Source organism: Gavia stellata, chromosome 18 (assembly GCF_030936135.1).
Source record: "Gavia stellata isolate bGavSte3 chromosome 18, bGavSte3.hap2, whole genome shotgun sequence".
NCBI classification, from domain to species: domain Eukaryota; kingdom Metazoa; phylum Chordata; class Aves; order Gaviiformes; family Gaviidae; genus Gavia; species Gavia stellata.
The window spans coordinates 10993964-11017303 of NC_082611.1; the positions used below are offsets into that span (position 1 = coordinate 10993964).

Below are 23340 nucleotides of genomic sequence, written 5' to 3' on the forward strand. Positions count from 1 at the left end.
TTTTCACCTGGCCAGCTAAGCTGGAAACATAAGATGTTTCACACCAGTAATACATAAAATAGAGAGAATGAAATGTCTTTCCCGTTTTGAAATTGAGACATTTAGAATAACTGCTGTATGTTGGATGGCCATCATGACCCTTAGCTTAAAACAGTTCTCACACATGTCTTTTAAAAGATTAGTCAAGCTAAAACTAATGTACACAATTTTAATCACTGCTGGTTTATCATCCTTGCTGGCCTTATTTGGCTGTACAGAAAGAAGAAAGTTCACTTGGCTTTCAGCTGGGCAGCTGTCAAGCGGAAGCAATCTGCATTACTTTATAGAACTGCTAAAAATTCTAAGAAATTATCTTTTTGCCTAAAATATATAACTAAAGACTTCATGGTGTTGATCAGCTGGGATCTTTTCTTTAAATACCTACAGACTCGAACTTTCCAAGGCCTGGTACCTAAATTGTAAAAAATGTAGCTGTAAGGATCATTTACAAGTAGTGGTGGATGCTGCCAAAAACTCACTTAGGTTTAGTTATGTTGCAATGTAGACTCTTGCATTCTTCCACTTATTGCTACCCATCTCTCACTTTTTGCTATTTACCTTACGGGAGTTCAGCAGGATAGCCAAAATACTGGTGACAAAATGCAAGCAGGAATTGTGCACTTTATTTTTAAGTACTCTGTGCTGTGTGCTTTGTACTACTTCTGCAAAGTTATTCCGTTGTTAGTAGAGCTCACCTGGAAACCAGAGGCCTGGTGGGGTGCTGAGTACCTGGGACTCCCCTGACATGCAGCTGGGGCATAGGCAGGGGCATAGACCTGAGAGCTAGGAGTGATTCCGCGTTTCTGAGTATAAATATACCCTTTCTCAGGACTTCACCCTCAGCTCATTGAACCTACCCTCAGGTGGTTAAGTATTGTTTGCATTCTTTTCCAATCCCTACCCTTTGTGTGATTAACTGTGGTATGTTTAAAATGCTCCATCTGTCTTTAATGCTCATGGGTTCTAATGCTTCCTCAGAATTCCTGTCTTTCCTAGATTTTGTTATTTCCTCTACATTTTCTTAGTAACTACACACATACTGCCTTTGAGCTACTCTCCTCTGTGCACACATCCTTTCTGCTGTCAGCTCTTTCCCATGGGCAGTGTCACTGAACACCCTCTCATGTCATTCCCTGCCAGTTGCTCTCTGCCGCTTTACAGTCAGCCTTATAACTCCACATCCTATCATGCACGTTTACAAGCTACCTCTCTGGAACATCATAAGAAACTTTATACCATGGCTGTGCTTACTAATATATCTGTGGCTGCATTATTATGGCATAACGTAACATAACATAACATAACATATCTAATAAATATACAATATATAATATATAATACTGCACTAAGGGTATGAAATCTTATTGGTTTATGTGTTTGAAAAGTAAGGCAGTTAAGACTTTTCCATCCTTGTGTTTTGGTTCCTGTACTGTTCTGGGCAGCCTCCACCACTGCCTGGCTATTGGGATTCCCTGAAATTCCTGCCTGCGCTCAGGCATCCCCCACTGCAGTCTCTCTTCTTTGACACCGGAGTTTGCCATGCAATATTCTGTATTCACTCTTGCAAAGACCGTTTTGGTCTGTGTTGACCAGCACAGTAGATATTGCTGAAGGAAAAATCCCAGAAATCTGTCCAGTTACTCGGAGACCTGAGCAACCTTGCTGCATCAGCAACTAAGCGTGAATTGGACTAAGCAATGGCCAGTGAACAGGCTTGTGACTTTTCAAGCGTCCTCCAGTGTAAGTAAAGGCACCAGCCCTCAAAGGAAGACTTCTGGCCTTTAAGTTGTTCAATTTTTGCAGATACAAGTGGATCCTACTGGAGTTTTCAAGAAGTTTTTTCACTAAAAATTCCACAGGTGCTTATTTGCATAGCTAAGCACATGAGTGTTTTAAAGATGTCCCCTTAAACCTGTCTGATCTGGGGGTTATCATATTTTAGCCACTTCCTGAAAAGAGTGGGTAGAATATTTTCTAGAAAGCAGATGTGGCTAAAAGGACTATGCACAAGCTTCAGTTAAACAAGAAACCACCTTAAATGAATGAGAAAAAAATCTGATCAAAAATTCTGAATGTTGGGGGGAACGTGAAGTCTGTGAAAACAAATGCTTGTTAGACATTTTATAATCAAATACTTTTTTGTTACCTTTTACTTTTTTTTATACACGCATTTAGTCTGACTAGCTTCTATTAAAACATACGGTAGCAGGGTGCTATTTCCACTTAATTCGATGCAGTGACAGACAAAATAGTGCATGAGGCAGTGACCATCCTGCCCTTTTCCCCTTCCTCCCCTCTCTCTTTTTGGGCAAACTTTCCAGAGCCTCACCCAGCCACAGGACCTCACCCTGCTTTCTCCCCTGACACGTCTCAAGAAGCAGAGTCATCCAGAACATCCTCCAAACTGCAAAGTCCCATTAGTCAAAAGACTCCTCCACGAGAGAGCTAAACTCTTTTCTTTCCCAGCTCACTAAATCTCCAAGGCTGGAGCTGGCAAGCGTTGCTGCCTGGCCCTTCTCCCACACAGATATCTTGTGTAGCTTTAGAGCCGGGGTGGAGCTTGGTGCTGAACCAGCTCGGGCTCTTCGGGGAATTTTTTTATAAGTAAACTAGCAGGATCAGTGGGCTGGCTTCTGAGCCGGGTCTCTAGGAGGGTACAGCTGGTCTAGGACAAAGATCTTCATTATCTTTGCACATCTCATACTGCAGGATGAAGCCTGCCAAGCCCTGATGGGATTTAGAGCACCTCATTGACTGCTCTGTGGAGAGGTTTCCTGCAGTGCTAGCATAGCCAGATTAAGAGATGTGTGAACGGTCAATTTTTGTGGTTCATTGCTTACTGAAACAAATGCTGAAAATAAATTCTGCTGTTACTTTTTAGGTGTTTCCAAAAGTGGAATTAAGCTAAGTCTTCTATCATAATATTAATACAGAAAGCTTTCAAATTTTCAACAAAAAAATACACTTTTTTAACTGAATTTTCCCGGTTATACCCAAACGTACAAGAGTCCTAGCTACACCACAGGCTCACCCCACAACAGTGGGGCCAACTTGCTAGTCTCACCTTGCTTTAATTTGGAAACCTATTCTAACTGGGGTAATTTTCATTTAAGGTGAAGGTAATGGAGTCACAGAGGATTTAGTAGCTCATGTGGTGCAAAAATGCTATTATAGCTGAGTACTATATATGTAGGTTTATGTGCTTTAAATCCTGCACTGAGTTCCTAAAACAATGCCTGGCAAGAAATGAGGGAAGAATAAATTTAAACTATGCCACACAACGTGAGAGTGGTGTTTTTAACAGAGCAAGCCTGTAAGCCTAGTGGACCCTTTTGCTCTGGGAAAGCCATGGAGTTTCTTAGGAGGAAAACATGTATGGGAAGCAGATTAAGTACTGCTGTTGGGCTGATCAGAACTGTGCAACGGGGCCTGCTTTTGATCTGTTTTTTTTGTGTTGCCCATCTGAGCTGGGTGCAAAGAACAGCACTGGCAGCAAATGTGCTGCCTCTCTGTATGGCAGGCAGCAAGAATGATTTGAGATGCTTCAATTAAACAAATGATCAGTCTACTCCCAAAAGATCATGATTAGGACAGTGGTAACAGCGTTTATATGGTGAACTCCCACTTTGGAACATAATTTAGGGGTAAAGACTGAGGAAAATGGGCACTCAGAAGAGAGGAGCAGATGCCTCCTGGGAGGAACCCCGTTGTGTATAGTCCGTGCCAAAACCGCCAAAAGACGCTTGTAAGAAAAAGACCCATCTTTAAAAATTCAGTCACTGAGCTCAAGACAGCATGTAGATTTTAAAACAGGCGGGTTTCTTCATACCACGTCACAATGAAAGCTGTTTCTGCCACCCAAGAAATGATGGTACTTCAAGGCAGATGCAGCGAAAAAAACCAGCCTGACCAATTCCATTGCATCTCAATAGTTCTAGGAAGAATTTCATCCACCTGTGAAGCGAACTAAGGGATTCACATGCTCTCTTTCTCCCAGGTCTTTCCCCTTGTAAGCTTCTTGATGTTCAGAGGCATTGAACCTCATCTAGCCATTCCTCCTCATTAGCTAGTTTTCAAACACATGGTATTTTATCACTGAGATGAAATCTAGACGTTGTCATACAGCTGTGATGTATCCTTCGGAGTATGAGGGCTACTAATGTTTAATGGATGTTGTCCGTGTTAAATGTCTATTGTCATGTATATTTAAAAATGATCTGATATGTTGAAAAATTAGATGTATTCATCAGCCACGGACATTATTCTTCATTACCTATTGACCTTAGACATTTTTCTCCTACTTGTAGCTGTTGAGATCCTGTCTGTTTTCCACGTCACGTTGAAGAACTTTTTATTGTCCACTTCAAAAGGAAGTTAAGGCCTTAAAGTATATCTGCAGAAAATAGGAAAACCCTCAGCCTGTGCAGGAGCAAAGAGTTAAGGATGAAAGTACAGAACAAAATGTTAAGTAACTTAAGCATTACAGTATGGTAGGATAATTACAAGTAAAATGATGCCATATATGGTAATACTCACAGGGATTCAGGGGAAAGCCAAATGATGGGCACAGTTGCCCTGGGAGAAAGGAAATGCAATTCATGTAGTGATGAACTACAACTAACCTTTAATAAAACGGAATAGTTCAAAGCCCACGGTTTGTTTGAAGAAAGTTGGGGGGTTTTTATTTTTTTCCAAAGAAACAAAGTTGTAAGGTAGATTTATTTGAAAACTTTGTATGCATATGTGTTCAGATTGGTGTGCTTGGTTTGGAATTGTTCCCAGGACACTTAATTTTTATCAATAAAACATGGAAATGTTTCAGCACTGAAGCCCAGGCAGAGATGAATCCAACCTCTAAACTGTGCAAATTAACCCAGGTCTTGTGAAAAGGAACATATTCATCTCAATTATTTCTGGTTAAAACTCTAAAAGCCAGAAGAAACACTCCTCATCATGTCGTACCTCAGGCAGGAATTGTTTCTCGTTTCCTAAGGTTTACATCAATGTCATCACGTCTTGAAAGTTCTGCCCAGCACTTACTCATATTTTTTATGTCCATTTATCACTGGTCTCTTGGTAGGGAAAATTAACTCCTATATTTCCTAATTAGGAAAAGAAGCAGAACTACAATGAATCCAGCTAGTTTCAGCTTCAAAAGAGTTGACAAATATCCATGGGGTTTTTGAATGTATTGTTCTTTTTATTTTTAAATCCATTTTAATTTAAATCCAAAGACAAAGAGGTCCGACTTACATTTAGACTGTTGCCCTCCTCACAGCACTACAGTTCAAAGAACTAGTTTATTACATCCACACCCACTTTAATGCCCTTTTTGATGGCTGAGACCGGACAGTATAAAAACATTTTCATCTATATAATCATCAGAGCCAAAGGTATCTAGAAGATGTGAGATGATGTAATGTGACACTTGGAGGGAAAAGTAGGCTGGAAATATTCCTCTGAGAAAAGACTGTGTAAATCTGGCTCTTGTACCTGTACTTTGAAAACCAGTATTTTACTTTAAGAGAGGGCTTAGAAGTTGTAAATAAACTTAACCCTGAAGGTCGTCTGGGAAGTGGAAAGTTACCACTGCCTTCCTGCTTCCCAAGGGACACTGCACGGAGCACAGCCAGGATGCCGATTCTGCTGGTCAGACATGTCCCCACACGAGATGTCCCTTACTACCCACTTAGCAGGGACACCTCAGGTAGTCCTAGCTCTGGTCCCACTGAATTCAAGGAGCATTTGAACATGGAGTTCAGATGAGGCAGGATCATTCACGTGTTCTCCAGTACTGATACAAGCTGTTAGTCTACTTTAATGCCAGAGTTTCAGAAGAGAAAACTATTGTATTACTGCTGATGTTTTTTCTTACTGCTGTACCGCACCATAGTTAATGTTGTATTTTTTGGTCTTAAAATACAAGCAGACTCCTTGCCAGCTCCACTTCTCATAAATGTTCAGATGCTGCCAAAGCAAGATGAACTGCTGTTCAAAAATGCATCATGTTTTACAATTGCCTTAAATGGCCCAATGTCCCATCAGAATACTAACGGGACAGAGATACAGCTCTGATAATGCATTCTTTGCATGCTGAAGTCAGGTGGATTTGGAGAGGTGGTGTTCTGGGATAAATACTAACTGAGCTGGGCAGTTTCCAGTCCTGTTTTTATACACTAAATTCCTCACATGCCAGAAGGAGTCCACTAGTTACCTACCTTCTTTTGTGTTATTTTCTTTCCCCTCAGAGGTGAATCTGGTGCTGGCAAGACAGAAAATACCAAAAAGGTCATTCAGTACCTGGCTGTTGTTGCGTCATCACATAAGGGCAAAAAGGACACCACCATCACTGTAAGTGAGCTCTTCCGTATTCAAGTCTTCTTCAAGCCTGTTAGGACTGTACTGAGCTGACTGTGCTAACAGCAAGTCAATGTCTGTGGCTTGCCAAACAGTCGACATATTAAGAGTACACAATTACATCACAGCTCTATGTTTATGGAAAAAAACTTTTGTTTGACACCCCCTTAGGCATCAAATGAGAATGTACTTTGCTAGAAGAGAAATATTCATAGCTTTCCATATGCATAGCACCTATTTATATCCCAGCATGAAGGCCCTGAAGTCTGCAAGGGCTGGGGTCCTTATTTTACCCTTGGCCCCTGGCAACTGAGAAGTTTGGGAAAGCCTTTAACTAACACATTGTCCAACTGCATCACAAAAACGTATACCAGCATTTAAAGTTCTAAAGTTTTGACTGGCTTTGTTAGCAAGCAAGTTTTCTTACTGACTAGCAAAGAGTCCCAGTGTAAAACTTGCCTTTTCATTTTACTCCCCTGTCAGAGAGAACAATTTTGAAAGGCACAATTTTTAAAAAGTACTTTGTTCCTTCAAAATTTGTAATAATCTTGCCTTAGCGACTGAAGTTTCTTTTCTTGCTCTGAACCATAATACGAGCTTGTACCTACCCAGTTCCCAGAGATGACTGGTGTGGCTGAGGCTCTCAACTGCCTTTGCTGTTTTCAATGATACGACTCCAGGTCCTACATCATTTCCAGCCTTCTGAATGTTACTCAAAAACTTCCGCAAAAAAATGTAGCAATTCACTTTTATGACAAAACAGGCTTAATTCAGGAAGACATTTCAGTGTGTCCCAAACGCCAGACTGAGTCCAAAATAAGTAATTAGTAGGGTAGTGAGAAACGAAGTAAAAATCTCATGACCACACCTGTGCTGGGTCTTGCAGCTGCCGTTGCCTGCCCTGTATGCCAGCAGACAGAGGACTCCAGAGCACGGAGTGTGCAGCCTGGCCTCTTCCACCATAAATAATTGTTGTTTATGTACAGCAGATTCTGCATTGGGGCAGGGGAGGGAGTAGATGTCCCTTTGGGTAGTATTTTCTAGAAATCTGTGATTACATTTAGTGGAAACAGTCCAAGACTAAAGGCATAGTTTTCCTTTGTTGAATGTTTATGCAAACAATTTACTTCTTCCCACTGAGTCCTGCTCAGCGGCTGGGGAAATTGAACTTGTAATTTCAAGGCCATTCCTAATGGGCATGTAACTGCAGTTGCTGCTGACTTCTCTGGGGAATTACGTGAGTCTCAGGATCAAACTGGCCCTGAGACAGACCTGCAGGCAAATATCCACAAGATGGGAGCTGAGAGAAAGTCTAGAGTTGTTCTATAACATGCTGACAAATAGTAATTCAATGACTGGGACTACAGACATTGCAATTTCAGTCATTAAAAAATAATGGATAGCAAAATGCCTCAGTTGCACCAGAGAAGAACTGGGGATTTACCATAAAAATATCTGGTCCTGAGAGACTAACCTGGGACTGGATCCAAATCCCATCCCTTTGCTTCAGGGTTTTTTTCCCTTCAGTTAAAATGCTCAATATATGTTATTGGTATTTGTACTCTTGGTATGTCTGCAATAGATTGTTTTTATTTGTATCCCTGGTTTATTTGCATGGAAACTGTGTATTGGTTATTTTAATACAGGAAAAACAATAAAAATGTCTGTGTAATGGAAATGATACTGACACTTGTTTTATACCACGTTATTCAATACAGCAAGGTCCATCTTTTTCTTACGTGAGTAACTTAGACTGTTTGATGTGTGTTTAAGGCACTGAGTGTAGATATGCATGCTATTGTTGCACCTCGAAAATTTAAGGAGATTTTGTTGAAATATGTTGTACGATATGATAAAAAGCAACAATAGCGCCAAATGCTCTCACAAATCAACCCTAACTGTGTCAGGCTCCATGGTAAAGAATGAGGTCTGACACAGGCAGGGTCATCTTTCAAGTACCACTCTCTTCTATATGTGTGTGTTCAAATTGCCGTAGTTTGAATGAAATTTCCCACGATCCTGAAAGAGCCACTCAGCCTGAAATTGAGCAATGTGATTTCTGAATGAAAATACCCAAATGCTTTCTGTGCTTCAGGTTGAACTTTTTAGGACTGTTGTGAAATAATTCCTAAACCTCACGATGTTTGATTGATTTGTATGGCTGCATGCTTTCCATTTGATATTGCTTTCAATTTTACATTTTCACGTAACTGTTGAGAATTGTTCACATCCGCAAAAGTTAGCATGTTCTTAGCCTGCTGCTATGATGTGTAACAGAGCAATTCTCACTGCAGCGTGTCTGCAGGTGTGTTACAGCAGTTTCTTACAGGCCCTCACAGGCCTTCCTGTATTGTGGTGTGCTGTACCAGCTTTGGGAATACAGGCAGGTTTGCTGGCATATTCTTTCTGTTTCTGTGCCAGGCAAATGGGATTTTATTTTTTACGGGGTCTTTTTTTCCCCCATTCTGACTGCTGCCTCTCAGACTTTGGCTATGGCAAAGGCCAGTGGGTTGCCCCTTAGTTAATTTAGTACTTCATTTGACAAGCTTTCTGCAAAAAACCTAATTCATTGCTGGCATAGGCAACTCTGGGGAGTTCAGGGGACTTAAAGCTGCATACAATGCTGTTAATCTGAAGCCACAGTTTTATATCCCAAATTTATGGCATAGTTCAGTTCTCACCAGAAGCAGGTGGTATCTGTCCCAGTTTAGCACACAAGGCTCTATTTTAGCTGTCACCGTCTGATTTCAGCAACACCCTACGCTTATAGTGGAGTTTTTAAGTCTACAGAGTATAACTAGAAGGAGTTGCTCAGTACAGAGAAACTTCAGGGACTTTTAGGAATTCATTACTTATTCTAGGACTCCTGTATTAGTTTGTTTGGAAATCTTCCTTCCCTCTTCCTTCAACTCTTAGGTAGTAAGTTTTGGGGGATTTTTGGTGGGGTTTTTCTCTTCTTTTTTCAAAATGCAGTCTTGATACATGCCTTAGCTCTCAAAAGATCTACGCTCTCAGGAAGGTGCTCACTCTCCCATCTCGTGACCATGCGGATAAGTTTAGCGATTTGTTAACAATCTGTTGCTTTTTAATGATATTTTTGAGGCAGCTCTCATCATTGCCACATAAGTTACAAGACATTCAGGAACGGCATTTAGAAAAAGGTTACCAGTTTTGCACACTAATTGGGAAGCACTTTCATTTTCCAAATTACTTCCCCTAGATTCAACTTAAATATTGCCTTGTTTTCTAATAGTAAGTATTTAAATGATATCATACTATCTGTCAAGGACTTTTTCCTTTTCAGGGTGAGTTATTTGAAATAATGCATATTACTGCAGAGTAGTACTCAAAGAATAGGATGACAAGAAGCAAATGTGAAAGTGAGTGACCTTATAAGACAGAGCTGAACGAGTAGTTCAAAAACGCTGTATTCCTAAGCAAAGGATTTTTTCAACTTCATTGATTTGTTTAGAAATAGGAGTATTAAATGCATGCTTGTTTCATTGCATGATTTGTTTCATTAGCAATTACCAATCACAATTAACAATATAATACGAAGTTTGTGTGTTTGCATGAGAATTCATTATCCTGGTTTGAAATAAATCAATGCATTTCCATATTTAACCTAAATAGCCTTGCATGGATCATTATTAATAGACTTGATGAAATCAGCTTTGTAGCTTTGTGCTGCATTACATTAAAATTATTCTTGGCAAGTTATTCTAATTACATCGTCATTTGCTAGCAAAGGATCTCAATAAACTAACTTGAAAGAGACATGCTGGAGGTTCCTTTAAGGATGTCCCTTCTAAAAATTATATTAAACTGGAAGAAAAGATATATTTGACATTGAATGACCCTTTTTTTTAAAAAAGGCCAGTCATGATGCTAAACAGATTAATAGACTTTGACCTGTCACAGACAACAGGGCTGGAAAAGGGTCATGTATACAGGACAGCAGTCAACTGCACAAATACATAAACACAAAGATTAACAGAGAATGAAAACAAATCCACATGAAGTGCAGTATTCAGTAAAAAAAAGTCAGAGGCTTAAATTATCTTTCACATTTTTCTCCAGTGTATATGTGTTGGTTTTAATTAAGTAATTATGAAGTTTAGGGTTAACTGCGTCTGAATGAATTTTAGGGTGAGCTGGAAAAACAGCTTCTACAGGCAAACCCTATTCTTGAAGCTTTTGGAAATGCCAAAACTGTGAAGAATGACAACTCCTCCAGATTTGTAAGTAGGAGAAATCCAGTGGGGTCTATGTGGGGGGGAGGTACAGCATCACAATGTACAGACAGTGGCCCTCATCAGTGCTTCTCTCTAAAGAGCATCTTAAAACTAATCCCCTAAAAACAGTTTAGAATTCCTCTCCGAATTTGGCCTTCTAGAAGATTAAAGATCAAGCTCATACTTGACAGTACGCTTGTCCTCTCACAATTTAGCAGTCTATGTGTGGCCTTCCAGAGTCAATTCCTACTCCAGGACATATCCACTTTCAGAATATTTGCAAACAAAAATCTGTACTTTTCCTTTGCACCACTGCATGTATCTCATAAGGTGTGACTGTTACTTAGCAAGAGTGATTAATAAATTAAAAAGTACAGGAGAAAAAGAAAAAACAGTCGTACAGATTGAAGTTAGAATGATGTGAGCTGAGACTGTCACTATTTGACAACGCTTTTTTCTGGGAGTGCTGGCAGTTGCTTGTTTTCCCCACAGACCCTCCTCTCCCATCTCTGCTCTCTCCCTGCAAAGTTCAGGGATCCATGCAGATGAACCTTAGCAGAGGGAGTTACGCAGATCCAATGCTATTCCCTCACTGAACTTGTGGAAATCAAAGTAGAAAATAAATGTTGTCATATCCCCAGCTTCCAAAGCTTGGTCCCGTAGGGAAGACTCCTTTCCCTCAAAGTGTCTGAATGAAATGTGGGGGCAAATCTCTGCAGAGGGAATATCAGAGAAGTTCACTTCCTTTGAGGCTTTTCCAGGGCTTGTGGTGGCAGGAAGAAATCAAGCATGTTACTCTTAAGAGGATGATATATGTGTCTTATTAAACAGGCTAAATACTAATGTTGGAAAACCTGGCATAACCTGAAAGAACAGCCCAACCTAGATCTTCTTTTCATTCACAGGGCAAATTCATCCGCATCAACTTTGATGTGACAGGCTACATTGTCGGAGCAAACATAGAGACTTGTATCCTTTTCAGTGAGCTGCACTGGAAGCTAACTAGGATGAGCAGAAGGAAGTGAGATAAACAAGCTCCATTGCATGTCTAAGAAAGGCAAATATTGCTGAGGCTGGTATAAACAAAGATGGAGGGAAGCAGCTCCATTTATGCTGATACCAGCTTCGCAGTTTGTTTTAATCTCATGTTTACATTTTCAGGTCTGTTTTCTTAGCTATAGGAAAGTGTGCTATTCCCCATATACAGCTTCAGAAAACGGAAGCACCATACCTAAGGCAACGGCAGGGGACTTTAAAAGCAAAGTCCCAATAATATGAAAATGGGAAAAGATTGTTCTGTGGTTAAGATTGCATGTGATCTTGAGAGCTATGCAGTCTTTGTTTCATATCAGTGTGATCCTGCATGGATCACTCCAGTTCCCTGTGGTCTATGTTTCCAGCTGCATAAAAAGTTTTGAAACTGTACTGTTTCTTACTGGTGCTATGACAGGCACTTTGAAAAAACACTGAATGCTTGGTATTATCACTACAGTTTACCCAGGAACTTGGAGAGTGCTTCCCGGTTTTCAAGTCCAGGTTTGGCACTTTGACGCAGTCCTGACCACATGTTGGGATGAAGTCCAGATGCTCAGTACAATCTCACCCTCAGCTCTGTGCACCCTGGCTTCTGTAAGGGAAGGGCCCTGAGCCTTGCAGACTGAATGATCAAGCCTGTGGCTGCACGTGCCTTGCTGTTTAGGTATGGCAAAGGTTATATATGTTGTACTGGGGCATTTCAAGAAAAAGCATTGAGAGCAACCTGTTAAGGGAGAAGTCTATATGATACCTAGTATGACAGCTTTCTAGTTCATGCCTGGAGGATTGGAGGGTCATTTTAATAAAAGTAATATACCTTTCCCCTCCACCCCTCCAAAGACTTTATTAATATAAAGACTAAAGAGACAGGAAAAGCCAAAGAACATGGTGTGGTCAGAAGTGCTGTCTTAGAATCCTTACAGCTCCTCTCCCTTTGTCAAACCAAGGGACAATTTATCCTGAAATGGACTTGATCTCTGTGTATTTTGTTAAACTGCCATGGTTGGAAATTACATTTTTCTGGAAACTCACTCAACTGAAGTGAAGCAAATATTTTGCTGGTGCTAATGCCCCAGATAGCATCAAGTGCTAGAAATTTCCAAAGAATTTGTCTGCTCTGGGTGCTAAATACTGCCCTGCTGTTTCAAATGACATACCCAGAGCAGCGAGCTATATGTCAATAACCTCGATGTATATTTTCAGGAAAAAAGTACAGACATTTCAGAGAAATTCAGCTTAGCCTGACTTTGCTTGCCAAGTACTGTTGCCTCTTCCCTTGTTTATGTTTATGAGATAGTGTGTTTTAATGAACAAATTAATATGTAGCTAGATTCCTCAGTGCTGCATTGCTCATCTTTGCATAGAGAAAGAGCTGCTTGCTCCAATAAATGAGAAAGAAAGATGCAGCTATAAAGAAGGACCTTATCTCTTGGGTGTAGCATCAAAAAACAAACAGTTTATCTTTCTGCTCTTATTTTGACAAGTGATCTTTAGAAAAAAATCAGGTTTCAATTTTTTTTGGTCTTAACTAAAATTTTATCTATAGCACTATAGCTTTTAAAGAGTGAATCACTGGCTGAGGTAGAAATACTTACACTATTGCCAACTTTTAGTAGTTTATAGTCGCAAAAATGGACATACATAAAGTTTGCTTTTATACCTAGAATAGTGGCCTCGAGGTTTTTTCCTAGCAGCTCCACCTTATGTTGAAAGAATCATATTGGTACTTCATTTTAAAAGTGATGTGAATTATATTGTGAATACCATTTTTATATATCTGATTTTAAAAGCATTTATGTCTATTGTGGTGTTTATTACCACGATTATCAGCATTTACCATACAATAAGAGGTAAGAAATTGATCTACTCATTGTGTTGAGAATTATACCAATACCAGAGCTCCCACCACAGAATTAGACACATGTTCATGTTAGACAAGCTCATGGCAAATATTTCAGCAATGCTATTGATGGTTCTGAGGCTAATGGCACAATTAAGGAAGGACTGAAATATGTTATTGATTTTTTTTTTAACACACTTGACAAACAGATTTGCTTGAAAAATCCCGTGCTATTCGTCAGGCTAAAGATGAGCGAACATTTCATATCTTTTACTATTTGATTGCTGGAGCTTCTGAACAAATGAGAAGTAAGTTACTTGCTAATGATTCTTAGATCCCATTGAACAGTCTGAGCAATGGCTTACTTTTAAGTACTTTATCTTAACTTCTTTAATTGTATGTCATTCAATCCTTTCTATAAATAAACAGCTCTTTAGCTATAGAAAATAATTCTCTCAAGTGAGTTATAAGAAAGCTTCTATTGATGTCCACCTGTTTGAGTCAGGTTGTTTGCAGTCTACAGGAGATGTAAACCCATTTAGATCCCATCTTGAATGATACTGAGAAGAAGAATAGGGAAGAGTTATTAATTATTTTTTACACAAAAGAAAATGGGGTTCCCTATAAAAATATTGGCTTGGGGTTTTAAAATAAATTAAGAGAATGTCTTTCCCACAGCACATTATTACACTGTGAAACCCATAGGTTCAGAATGCTGAGAAAGTGAAAACTGTAAGTGGATCAAAAAAAAGAGATTAGACATAATATGTATTGGAACATCATGGTTCAAATATGACAATCTTTCCCCAAATCACTGGTTGCCAAAGAATGTATAAAGCAACGGATAACTCAGTATTTTCCCTGGTTTTTATGCTCCTTACCTAAGAATCTCTTGTTGGCCACTATAGGGCTGATGAGTCTTTTGGTCTGGCCCACTATGGTTGTTACCTGGTTCCATTCTTATTACCACCTGATATGAATCCTCATTGGGAGAGGTGTCATTCTGAGTAGGTTACACATGGCATTGAAGACTTTTGGGAAGAATGGCTCAGATTTGAGTCCATAGTGTGCAAAATTCCACTGAGCGGCAGAGACATTCCCCAGTTACTAATGAAAACTGGAAACTTAACACAATCAGGCTTGCTAAATTAAGTTATTCAGAAAATATTTGTGCACCACAAAACCCTAAACTCCTCATTCAAGCAGAGTCTTCCTTTGGTGAAAACACTGGGGGTTTTCCTGTTGTTCACTGGAAGAACTTGTGAACCAAGAGCATTAAAATGATGCACTTAAGTAAAGCTTTTCTTCTTTGCTTTTTAGATGATCTGTTGCTGGAAGGCTTCAACAATTATACCTTTCTATCTAATGGCCACGTGCCTATTCCTGCTCAACAAGATGATGAAATGTTCCAAGAGACCTTGGAAGCCATGAAAATTATGGGCTTTACCGAGGAGGAACAGATAGGTGAGAATTGTTAGCAAGATTGTATTCAAGCTATACATCTGCAAGCAACATTATGTAGAGATGCAAATGCACAGAGGTTAATTCTGTCCAGAATAATCACTTTGCAAAATATGCATATGAAGTAAGATTCTATATTAATATAAGAAAATTAAGATTATTTAGACTTTATGTCCATGTTTCTCTGGAGAAGTGTGATCTTGCATGAACCACCAACTGGAGGATTCCAAATGTACCCATGTTATTTAACCTCTTTGCCTCTTATTTCCCCTGTGTAAAACTATTACCAACCGTTACCTAGCTACTGTTCCTAAGAAGTGCACTGTGAATTAGTGCCCATAGATTTCCCTCCTTCTCAGGAGGTATTAGATGAATTAAACCATTGATGTCTCATGGAAAGAGAATGAAGGTTCTCTCATAAGGCAAAACTTCTCAAGCACAGATTTGTTTCTACCTCACCTTAAAAGTAATATGGGAACTCAGTTCCACGTGATCAGGAGAGACACAAGATCAAGGCAGGATCTAAACACAGGATCAGGATCTCATAACACAAGCAGCATCGTCAGAGCCAGTAACAAGCAACTGAACTGGTGGCATTACAGTGCCTGAAGACAACATAAACCAGCAGCAGGAATCTGGGAGGAGGACAGCAGGGGCTGAGAATAGACTGGCAGTGAAGACACTGAAACTACTGTCATAGATTCATGACACAAAACACTACAGCCTCCTTGGAATCATTGCCACCTTTGTATTAAAAAGGGTGATGCTTCAGGAAGTCTTTGAGTGTTGGAGTGACTGTTCTTGCCTTGCAAGGAGATCTAATTATGATCTACTGCTTTTAGGTTGTTGTTAGAAAAGTTCTACTTAAAAAAATCACTACAGTGGCCTACCTTTTCCCATTGCTGCAGTGGGAGCAATTGAAGTCAATAATGAAAACTCTTTGCAAACCACTTCCTTCAAAGGTTTAAACTGGCAGCACTTGCTGGAAACACAGTGAAGAAACGTTGAAGAAACACCACCTATATTGGAAAATAGAATATATATCAAAGAGAAATTATCTCTGTGATGCACAGAACAAGTGGTGGTGCACAAGGCAGCTCTATACAGTAATCTAAACATGCATCAAATAAAATAATGGTCACAATATTTTGCTGTCCATCTGAATGAAGAATTGCAAGGCTTTTTCTTATAAGTCTTATAAATTCTGGAGACCTGCTTGTAGGAGGGACATGACATGCACTCCTGACATTTGAATTCCACTGCATCGGTGCAGTTGTCAGCATGCAAAAGTACTATAACACATGGTGTTTTTAAAGGTAATTTGTGTTTATGAAAGGGAAGATTTCTCACTAGAAGAACTCCATACATACCCAGCACAGACTACTGAATTCAAGCCAGCTCTAACAACAGTAATGACCATTTAAAGCCATTTTTTCAGTACTTTCCAACAACTAGCATGAAAAAGTTGCAAAGCATTCTGATTTAATTTTGAAAGAAATGGAACAGGCTCAAATAGCTCATATTTGTATTCACTGATTCAGAGATAAGAGAAACAAAAACAGGGAGCATGAACCAACAACTAAACTATCTTGAAAACGTAGGCCTGCCAGAGACATCTATCTGCGTAGCTTTTACCTCTCACTGCTCCTGGGAGTGTGCAGGGCTTCTGCTGGCGCGCGCCAGTGCGCATGGCCCCTGGATGCAAACTGCCATGCCCCAAGTGACACCTGGTGGCAGAAACAGCGTCACCCCATCACTTGAGCCTTGGTCCAGCTGTGGCAGGCGGGAGCAGAGCTCCGTCACATCCCACCCCTGCATCAGTGACTGAGGGATGCTGAGGAAAAGATGTCTTGCCTTGAAGGACAGCAGTGCAAGTCCCAGCCTTGGTAAATTCAGATGATGTTACTGATGAAGACTGGTTCCTTCTCCTGCCAGGGCATGCGTATTGATGCACTGATACAGCAGCATTCTCCATTACAACAATAGGAGTCATATTACTGTCTGAACCCCTGTGATTTCAGGCTCTAAAATATAAGCCCATTAGGACAGTATTCTTCTCTTGTGTAAGTTTACCAAATAAACAAAGAGAACTCCCTAGATTCATACAATCTCAGTAGGTTTTACTACCTGAAGTTAGGCAACATCACATTTATGTATATTTTAGTGATCAAACATTAATCAATTACTTTTCTGTACTTTGACACTAATCCTTCAAAGATTTGTATATATTTCATTTTAGTTGCACAACTAAATATCCACATGTTCCTGCATAACTGGAGCTTCAGAAGTGCCACACATTTTTAAAGCTGCTGGTAATTCATAGATTTTTTTTATTATTATTTTAAAGACAGAGAAACAGATTGTCAAGAGACTGAGCAGGGAAGATGCTACAGGCCACTGTGAGTGGGAGATGAATTCCTGAGGCCTGGGGGTCTGCCTGGGGAGCCAGCACAACTTAGCTGGAGTTGCTGGTGTTCCCAGACTGGCCTGTTTACTCCACTGCACAGATTGTTGAGATGCTGCTCAATCAGCTCTCAAACTCCTGCAGTTTATGGCAGAGTCTTTTAAAGCAAATCTACCTCTTTCCATAGAGGTACAGACTACCATAGGCAATAGAATGAATCTTCGTTATTGCAGAGAACAGAGCTTTCAAAACGTGTCCATTCTGTTCCTCATTTCTATTATCTGTTTCTCTTACAGCTATACTGAGGGTTGTTTCATCTGTCCTCCAACTGGGTAATATTGTCTTCAAGAAGGAGAGAAACACTGATCAAGCTTCTATGCCAGACAATACTGGTATGATTTGCCACTTAAAAAATTTAGTTAGCATTAAGAAATTAATAAAATAGCAGCTGAGTAAGCACTCTTTATCAGTATGTTTTATTAATTGTTATTACATATATAGCTCACAGGTTTTAAGAGATATACCATACTTAAAATCAGCTCAATTATCATTACCTTTTCTTGAATCCCTAAATTGATGAAGAGTGAATTTGCTGCTTGGATCATGAATAATATTTTTATGGCAAGTGGCATCTCTTGTATGTACAATAGAGGGGCTTTTAAGGCAGACAAATGACTTCACATACTTGCTGAGCTACTGTATTCACACTTACTGACCAGCTAAGAGAAAATTCAATCTGAAATAAAATCTCACTCTTTGATTCTAGCTGCACAAAAAGTGTGTCACCTGATGGGGATTAATGTGACAGATTTCACAAGATCTATTCTAACCCCAAGGATCAAAGTAGGACGAGATGTTGTTCAGAAAGCTCAGACCAAAGAGCAGGTATCTACTTGCAGTCTGCTCAGCTCTCCTGAAACTATTCTTTCTTCTTTTTTTCTTACATCTTGTCTAAAGGGAAATGTCAGTTTTCTGTCTCATTATCTCTACAGAAATTAGCAGCTAATTGGGTTTCTTCTTTCACTTACAAATTTGTCTTCTTTTTTTCAGGCGGACTTTGCCATAGAGGCTTTGGCCAAGGCACAATTTGAACGCCTTTTCCGTTGGATTCTAGCTCGCGTAAACAAAGCTCTTGACAAAACAAAAAGACAAGGTGCTTCCTTCTTGGGGATCCTTGATATTGCTGGATTTGAGATTTTTGAGGTATGTACTGTGGAACACAAGTTGGCTAAACTCCTTATTATCGTACAGTGGTTTGGATATAAGATGACAAAAATCTAAGTTCAGAGCCACAAAAAGAGTTTGGTTCTTTCAAGCTGGCTAGCAGCCTGTGGCAGACACAACCCATAGGCCTATTACACCTGCCTGTTTGCCTTTCCCATGGGCAGGAAGGGCTGGGGGCTGGCAGCAAGCTCCTGCTGGGCTTCTGCGGGGCTCCGTGTTTAGAACCAGGGTCTGCTTTTTGTGATTTATTGAACAGGTCCTAACACAAAGATTTACCACTTAAGAACTTACTGTAAATTTTCAAGACCTTATACTAGAAAAATATGGATCCTCATATTTGAATTATTGTAATATGTAAAAAGAAATAGAAGATAGCAAATTTTATCGTGTCATTTAAGTTCCCTCTTGAAGGTCTCTTTCTAACATCAGGAATTCACTTTTTTCCTCTTCACAGATCAATTCCTTTGAGCAGCTGTGCATCAATTACACTAATGAGAAACTTCAGCAGCTTTTCAACCATACAATGTTTATACTGGAGCAAGAGGAATACCAGCGAGAGGGCATTGAATGGAATTTCATTGACTTTGGCCTTGACCTGCAACCTTGCATTGAGCTGATTGAAAGACCAGTAAGATTCTATCTCTATAGGTGGGATACTACATAGGTTGCATCAGGGTCAGTTATGTATCAGTACAGTAAGAGAGCTGTTTAAGGTATTTCAGATCCTTTGTTTCCTGGGAGGATTTGTAACATAAGGGATAAAGAAGGTGGTGCTCTTTCTTTGTCTCTGCCTGTGATGATACTGATCTGATATTTCTCACATTGCAGACCAACCCTCCAGGTGTCCTGGCTCTGCTGGATGAAGAGTGCTGGTTCCCCAAAGCTACTGACACATCCTTTGTGGAGAAACTATGTCAAGAACAAGGCAACCATCCCAAATTCCAGAAGCCCAAGCAACTCAAGGATAAAACGGAGTTCTGTATAATGCACTATGCAGGAAAGGTACTGGATAGATTGAGCTATTTTGACTGAGGGAACTTTGATTCTTTGATGCCCAGATGGTAAAAAAGAAACAGTCTGATACTCGTATTGATAAGGGATGGCTTTCATTGCATAATGTATATATTAAGAGCTTTAATTACATATTATATGAAATAAGATTTGCAAAACATTCATGGTTGTGCTAAGCTCACATGAAAACAAACAAACAAAAAAACCAGCACCGGAGTTATTGAAAATCCAAGTAATTCGGATTCCTTTCTAGCAAGTAGATTTTCTTAAGGCAGGGCAGGTGCCCTGCCATGGGTATGTCTGCCAAAAGCTTTCCAGATGCTAGTACATGTAAGAATAAATACTCAACTCAGCTCTCAACCATAGAAAGCTTTCCACATTATTATTACTTGTATGATTTTGTTTTAATACGGTGCTGTGTGTTGTTGGACACTCCAGATATCTTTATCAAGAACAGATTTTTGATGCATTACTGTTTCCTGCAGGTTACCTACAACGCAACTGCCTGGCTAACAAAGAACATGGATCCGCTAAATGACAATGTGACTTCTCTGCTGAACCAATCTTCAGACAAATTTGTAGCAGACCTTTGGAAAGACGGTATGAATCGTAACTCTAAATCAGTAATGTGGTTTAAAGGGACAAACTTCTACTAGAACTTTTTGACAGCCATCCCTTGCTGGCAGGACACGAGTGTGAAAACGATAAGCGTAGAAGAGACTGAACTAAGAAACAAGAACAATGTGTTCTAAAGACATATTTATGGAAAGCATCATTCAATAGTTTTAAGCTCTATCAAAACATTTCCTTAATATTATTCAGCAACAGCATAAAAATTATTCGTTACACTGTTATAACACTGCTGAATATGTGATATTGCAGACCTCATTTAATACAGGTTATTGTTGGGTTTTATGAATGACTTACTTTACACATACCTCTCCCAGAAGTCCTGCACAGTTCTCTCCAGCGATGTATAATCTCAACTAAACTCCATCAGAAGAATGTCTGTATGGATATAAGACACTTCATTTTTAAAAAGTTTATATGGATCTGTAACACATATACTACAGTATAAATAATTAATGCATGGACATAAATGTCATGCAAACACCAGCAAGGTGGCTCTGAATTATGAAATAACTGAGGGAGATTATTAGCTAGACTGAGAACTGGGTAACAGATGGGAGTCAAGAGATGTTCTTGTTCCTGGTTCTGATGCCAACCTACCAACTGGGTATTTTGCAGAAGGGCTGTCCTTTTTAGAGCAAAAAAAAAATTAAAAAAATAAAAAAATAAAAAATAAAAAATAAAATATATTCTGTGTATTCAGTGGTTCCATTCTGTCACTGGTTAACAAAGATCCTTGTTTTCATGTTTGACAGAAGTAGACTATTTACCCAGAAGGCTCTTCTAGTACTTTTGTTAGTACGCTTCTACTGCATCAAAAAATATATTGGTCCTTTTTGGGAAGTTGCAATTTAACAATGCCAGCGATAGGTGTAATGTGAGGTGAGGACTGTTTATAAAAGCAGTTCCACTCATACTTTCTTTCATATTTCAGTGGACCGTATAGTTGGGCTGGACCAGATGGCCAAGATGACTGAAAGCTCACTCCCTAGTGCTTCAAAAACCAAGAAAGGCATGTTCCGTACTGTTGGACAACTCTATAAGGAGCAGCTGACCAAACTGATGACAACCTTAAGGAATACCAATCCCAACTTTGTCCGCTGTATCATTCCAAATCACGAAAAAAGGGTAAGTTTCAAATGCTCAATTTTCAGACTCCTGGCACATTATTCATGTTGAGCTGCTCACTGTACCAGCACATTGCAGAGCTGAACAATGTCTTCAAACATAGATATGTGTCCGGTAACATTTTTGTAAATTTCTGCTCTGATAAAAATACTTTCTGTTCCCTTTTCAGGCTGGCAAACTTGATGCCCATTTAGTGCTGGAGCAGTTGCGCTGCAATGGTGTCTTGGAAGGTATTCGTATCTGCCGGCAGGGATTCCCCAACAGGATTGTCTTCCAGGAGTTCCGTCAGCGGTAGGAATCCCTTACTTGATCCTAACTCTGGGTTTAATAGTGGTGTAATACATCTTTGTCTGTACAAAATAATCTGATGTGTTTCGAACTCCCTAACATCAACGTCTTTTGGCAGATATGAAATTCTTGCTGCAAATGCTATTCCTAAAGGATTCATGGATGGGAAGCAGGCTTGCATACTGATGGTGAGGAAAGCATTTTTGATTCTATTGATCATCAGGTCTATACTTCTTATATAAAAGCTGTTGAGAGTGAACAGAAATGAGAAGTAATTTTTAATACCCTAAACCTCAGCACTGGAGTTAACAAATATCCCTGTTTTCCTCCAGATCAAAGCATTAGAACTTGATCCCAACTTGTACAGAATTGGACAGAGTAAAATCTTCTTCAGAACTGGCGTTCTGGCTCACCTGGAAGAAGAGAGAGACCTGAAGATCACAGACGTTATTATTGCCTTCCAGGCTCAGTGCCGAGGCTACCTAGCAAGAAAGTAAGAATATGTACTAACAAAAAGAATGTCCTCTGCAGCAAAGTATCTACAGTAACCTTTAGTTCTCTGTATAACAAACTGAAGATATTAAGACATTTTATTATTACCTATTATTTGTATTGCATTAGAACTCAACTTGTGTCCAATGGACTCACTTCTTGCCCAGAAGAGGCTTATTAATATAATTACAGGGAAGCAATTACATTATGAGGCTACTTACACCCTCTGTACAGTAAGCTCTCTGAGGCAATGACCCATCATTTAAACATGTGATTGTACAAGCAGGAGGAGCATCCTAGCCTATGACTGGAGTCTTATGCACTATTACAAGCAGCAGCACCACTGGCATTTGTAAAACAAAATAATTTCTTACACAGCTTGGGCATAAAGCACTGATCATCTAGCATGATGTCAGTTAATGTACAGCACAAAACTATTAAAAATAATGCCCTTTTTCTGCATACTACCAAGGCTTTCAAATTGCTGAGCAAATAAATTTAAATAATAGGTTTCAAGAATGACAATGCAAGTTCTGAGTGCCCGTGTACTCTGGAAAGATGTTCACATCCAGAACTAGATCTATACTTTGTGGTTTGCACCTACCTATGGAGCATGAACAGCTGAAAAACAGAAAACTAAATAAAATACCAGAAAGCTAAACAGAGTTATTACCTTTCCTCAAGAAAGCACAGGCACTGTTTAAGTGACAAAAGAATTTGTGCCAGACTTCTCAAGCCACGTGGCTTAATCAGACTGTCATGCCAGAGTTTCTTTTCTTAATGTGTGTATCTTGCAGACACCTTGTATTCTCAGACTGAACCAATTTCCATTATGTTTTTAATCACAGAGCCTTTGCCAAAAGACAGCAACAGCTGACTGCAATGAAGGTTATCCAAAGAAATTGCGCTGCTTACCTGAAGCTGAGGAACTGGCAATGGTGGAGACTGTTCACTAAAGTGAGTGACTGCTATCGGTGAATCTCTCCTTAGCTTTCCAAAAGAAATTAAATGCACCAAAATGCACCGAGGCATATCGCGTCAGGCGCACTCCTTTTTCTGAAGTCCATTGCAGCTGATGGCAAGAGCCTCATTAGCTTCACAAAATTTTGGGTTAGAGATCCTCTGCATAGTTATATATAGCCATTAACATTAACGTTAGTTCTAGCTTGAGAAGGAAACAAACTAGTTAAGCAGAA

General features: G+C 39.6%; 1 protein-coding gene across 2 annotated transcripts in view; it reads left to right on the forward strand.

The window, feature by feature from the left end:
• Nucleotides 1-23340, forward strand: part of MYH11 (myosin heavy chain 11) — a 55653-nt gene that overhangs the window by 15076 nt on the left and 17237 nt on the right. The window contains exons 4-20 of one of the 2 annotated variants that reach the window (XM_009818118.2): nucleotides 6288-6390; nucleotides 8115-8135; nucleotides 10545-10637; nucleotides 11537-11600; nucleotides 13716-13814; nucleotides 14827-14970; nucleotides 17668-17763; nucleotides 18138-18256; nucleotides 18422-18574; nucleotides 19050-19223; nucleotides 19424-19597; nucleotides 20092-20206; nucleotides 21171-21364; nucleotides 21534-21655; nucleotides 21771-21840; nucleotides 21985-22145; nucleotides 22993-23101. In XM_009818118.2, coding sequence (XP_009816420.2) covers nucleotides 6288-6390; nucleotides 8115-8135; nucleotides 10545-10637; nucleotides 11537-11600; nucleotides 13716-13814; nucleotides 14827-14970; nucleotides 17668-17763; nucleotides 18138-18256; nucleotides 18422-18574; nucleotides 19050-19223; nucleotides 19424-19597; nucleotides 20092-20206; nucleotides 21171-21364; nucleotides 21534-21655; nucleotides 21771-21840; nucleotides 21985-22145; nucleotides 22993-23101 — 2011 coding nt within the window. The remainder of the gene's footprint in view (nucleotides 1-6287; nucleotides 6391-8114; nucleotides 8136-10544; nucleotides 10638-11536; nucleotides 11601-13715; nucleotides 13815-14826; nucleotides 14971-17667; nucleotides 17764-18137; nucleotides 18257-18421; nucleotides 18575-19049; nucleotides 19224-19423; nucleotides 19598-20091; nucleotides 20207-21170; nucleotides 21365-21533; nucleotides 21656-21770; nucleotides 21841-21984; nucleotides 22146-22992; nucleotides 23102-23340) is intronic. The other variant, XM_059826334.1, reaches the window with a different exon arrangement.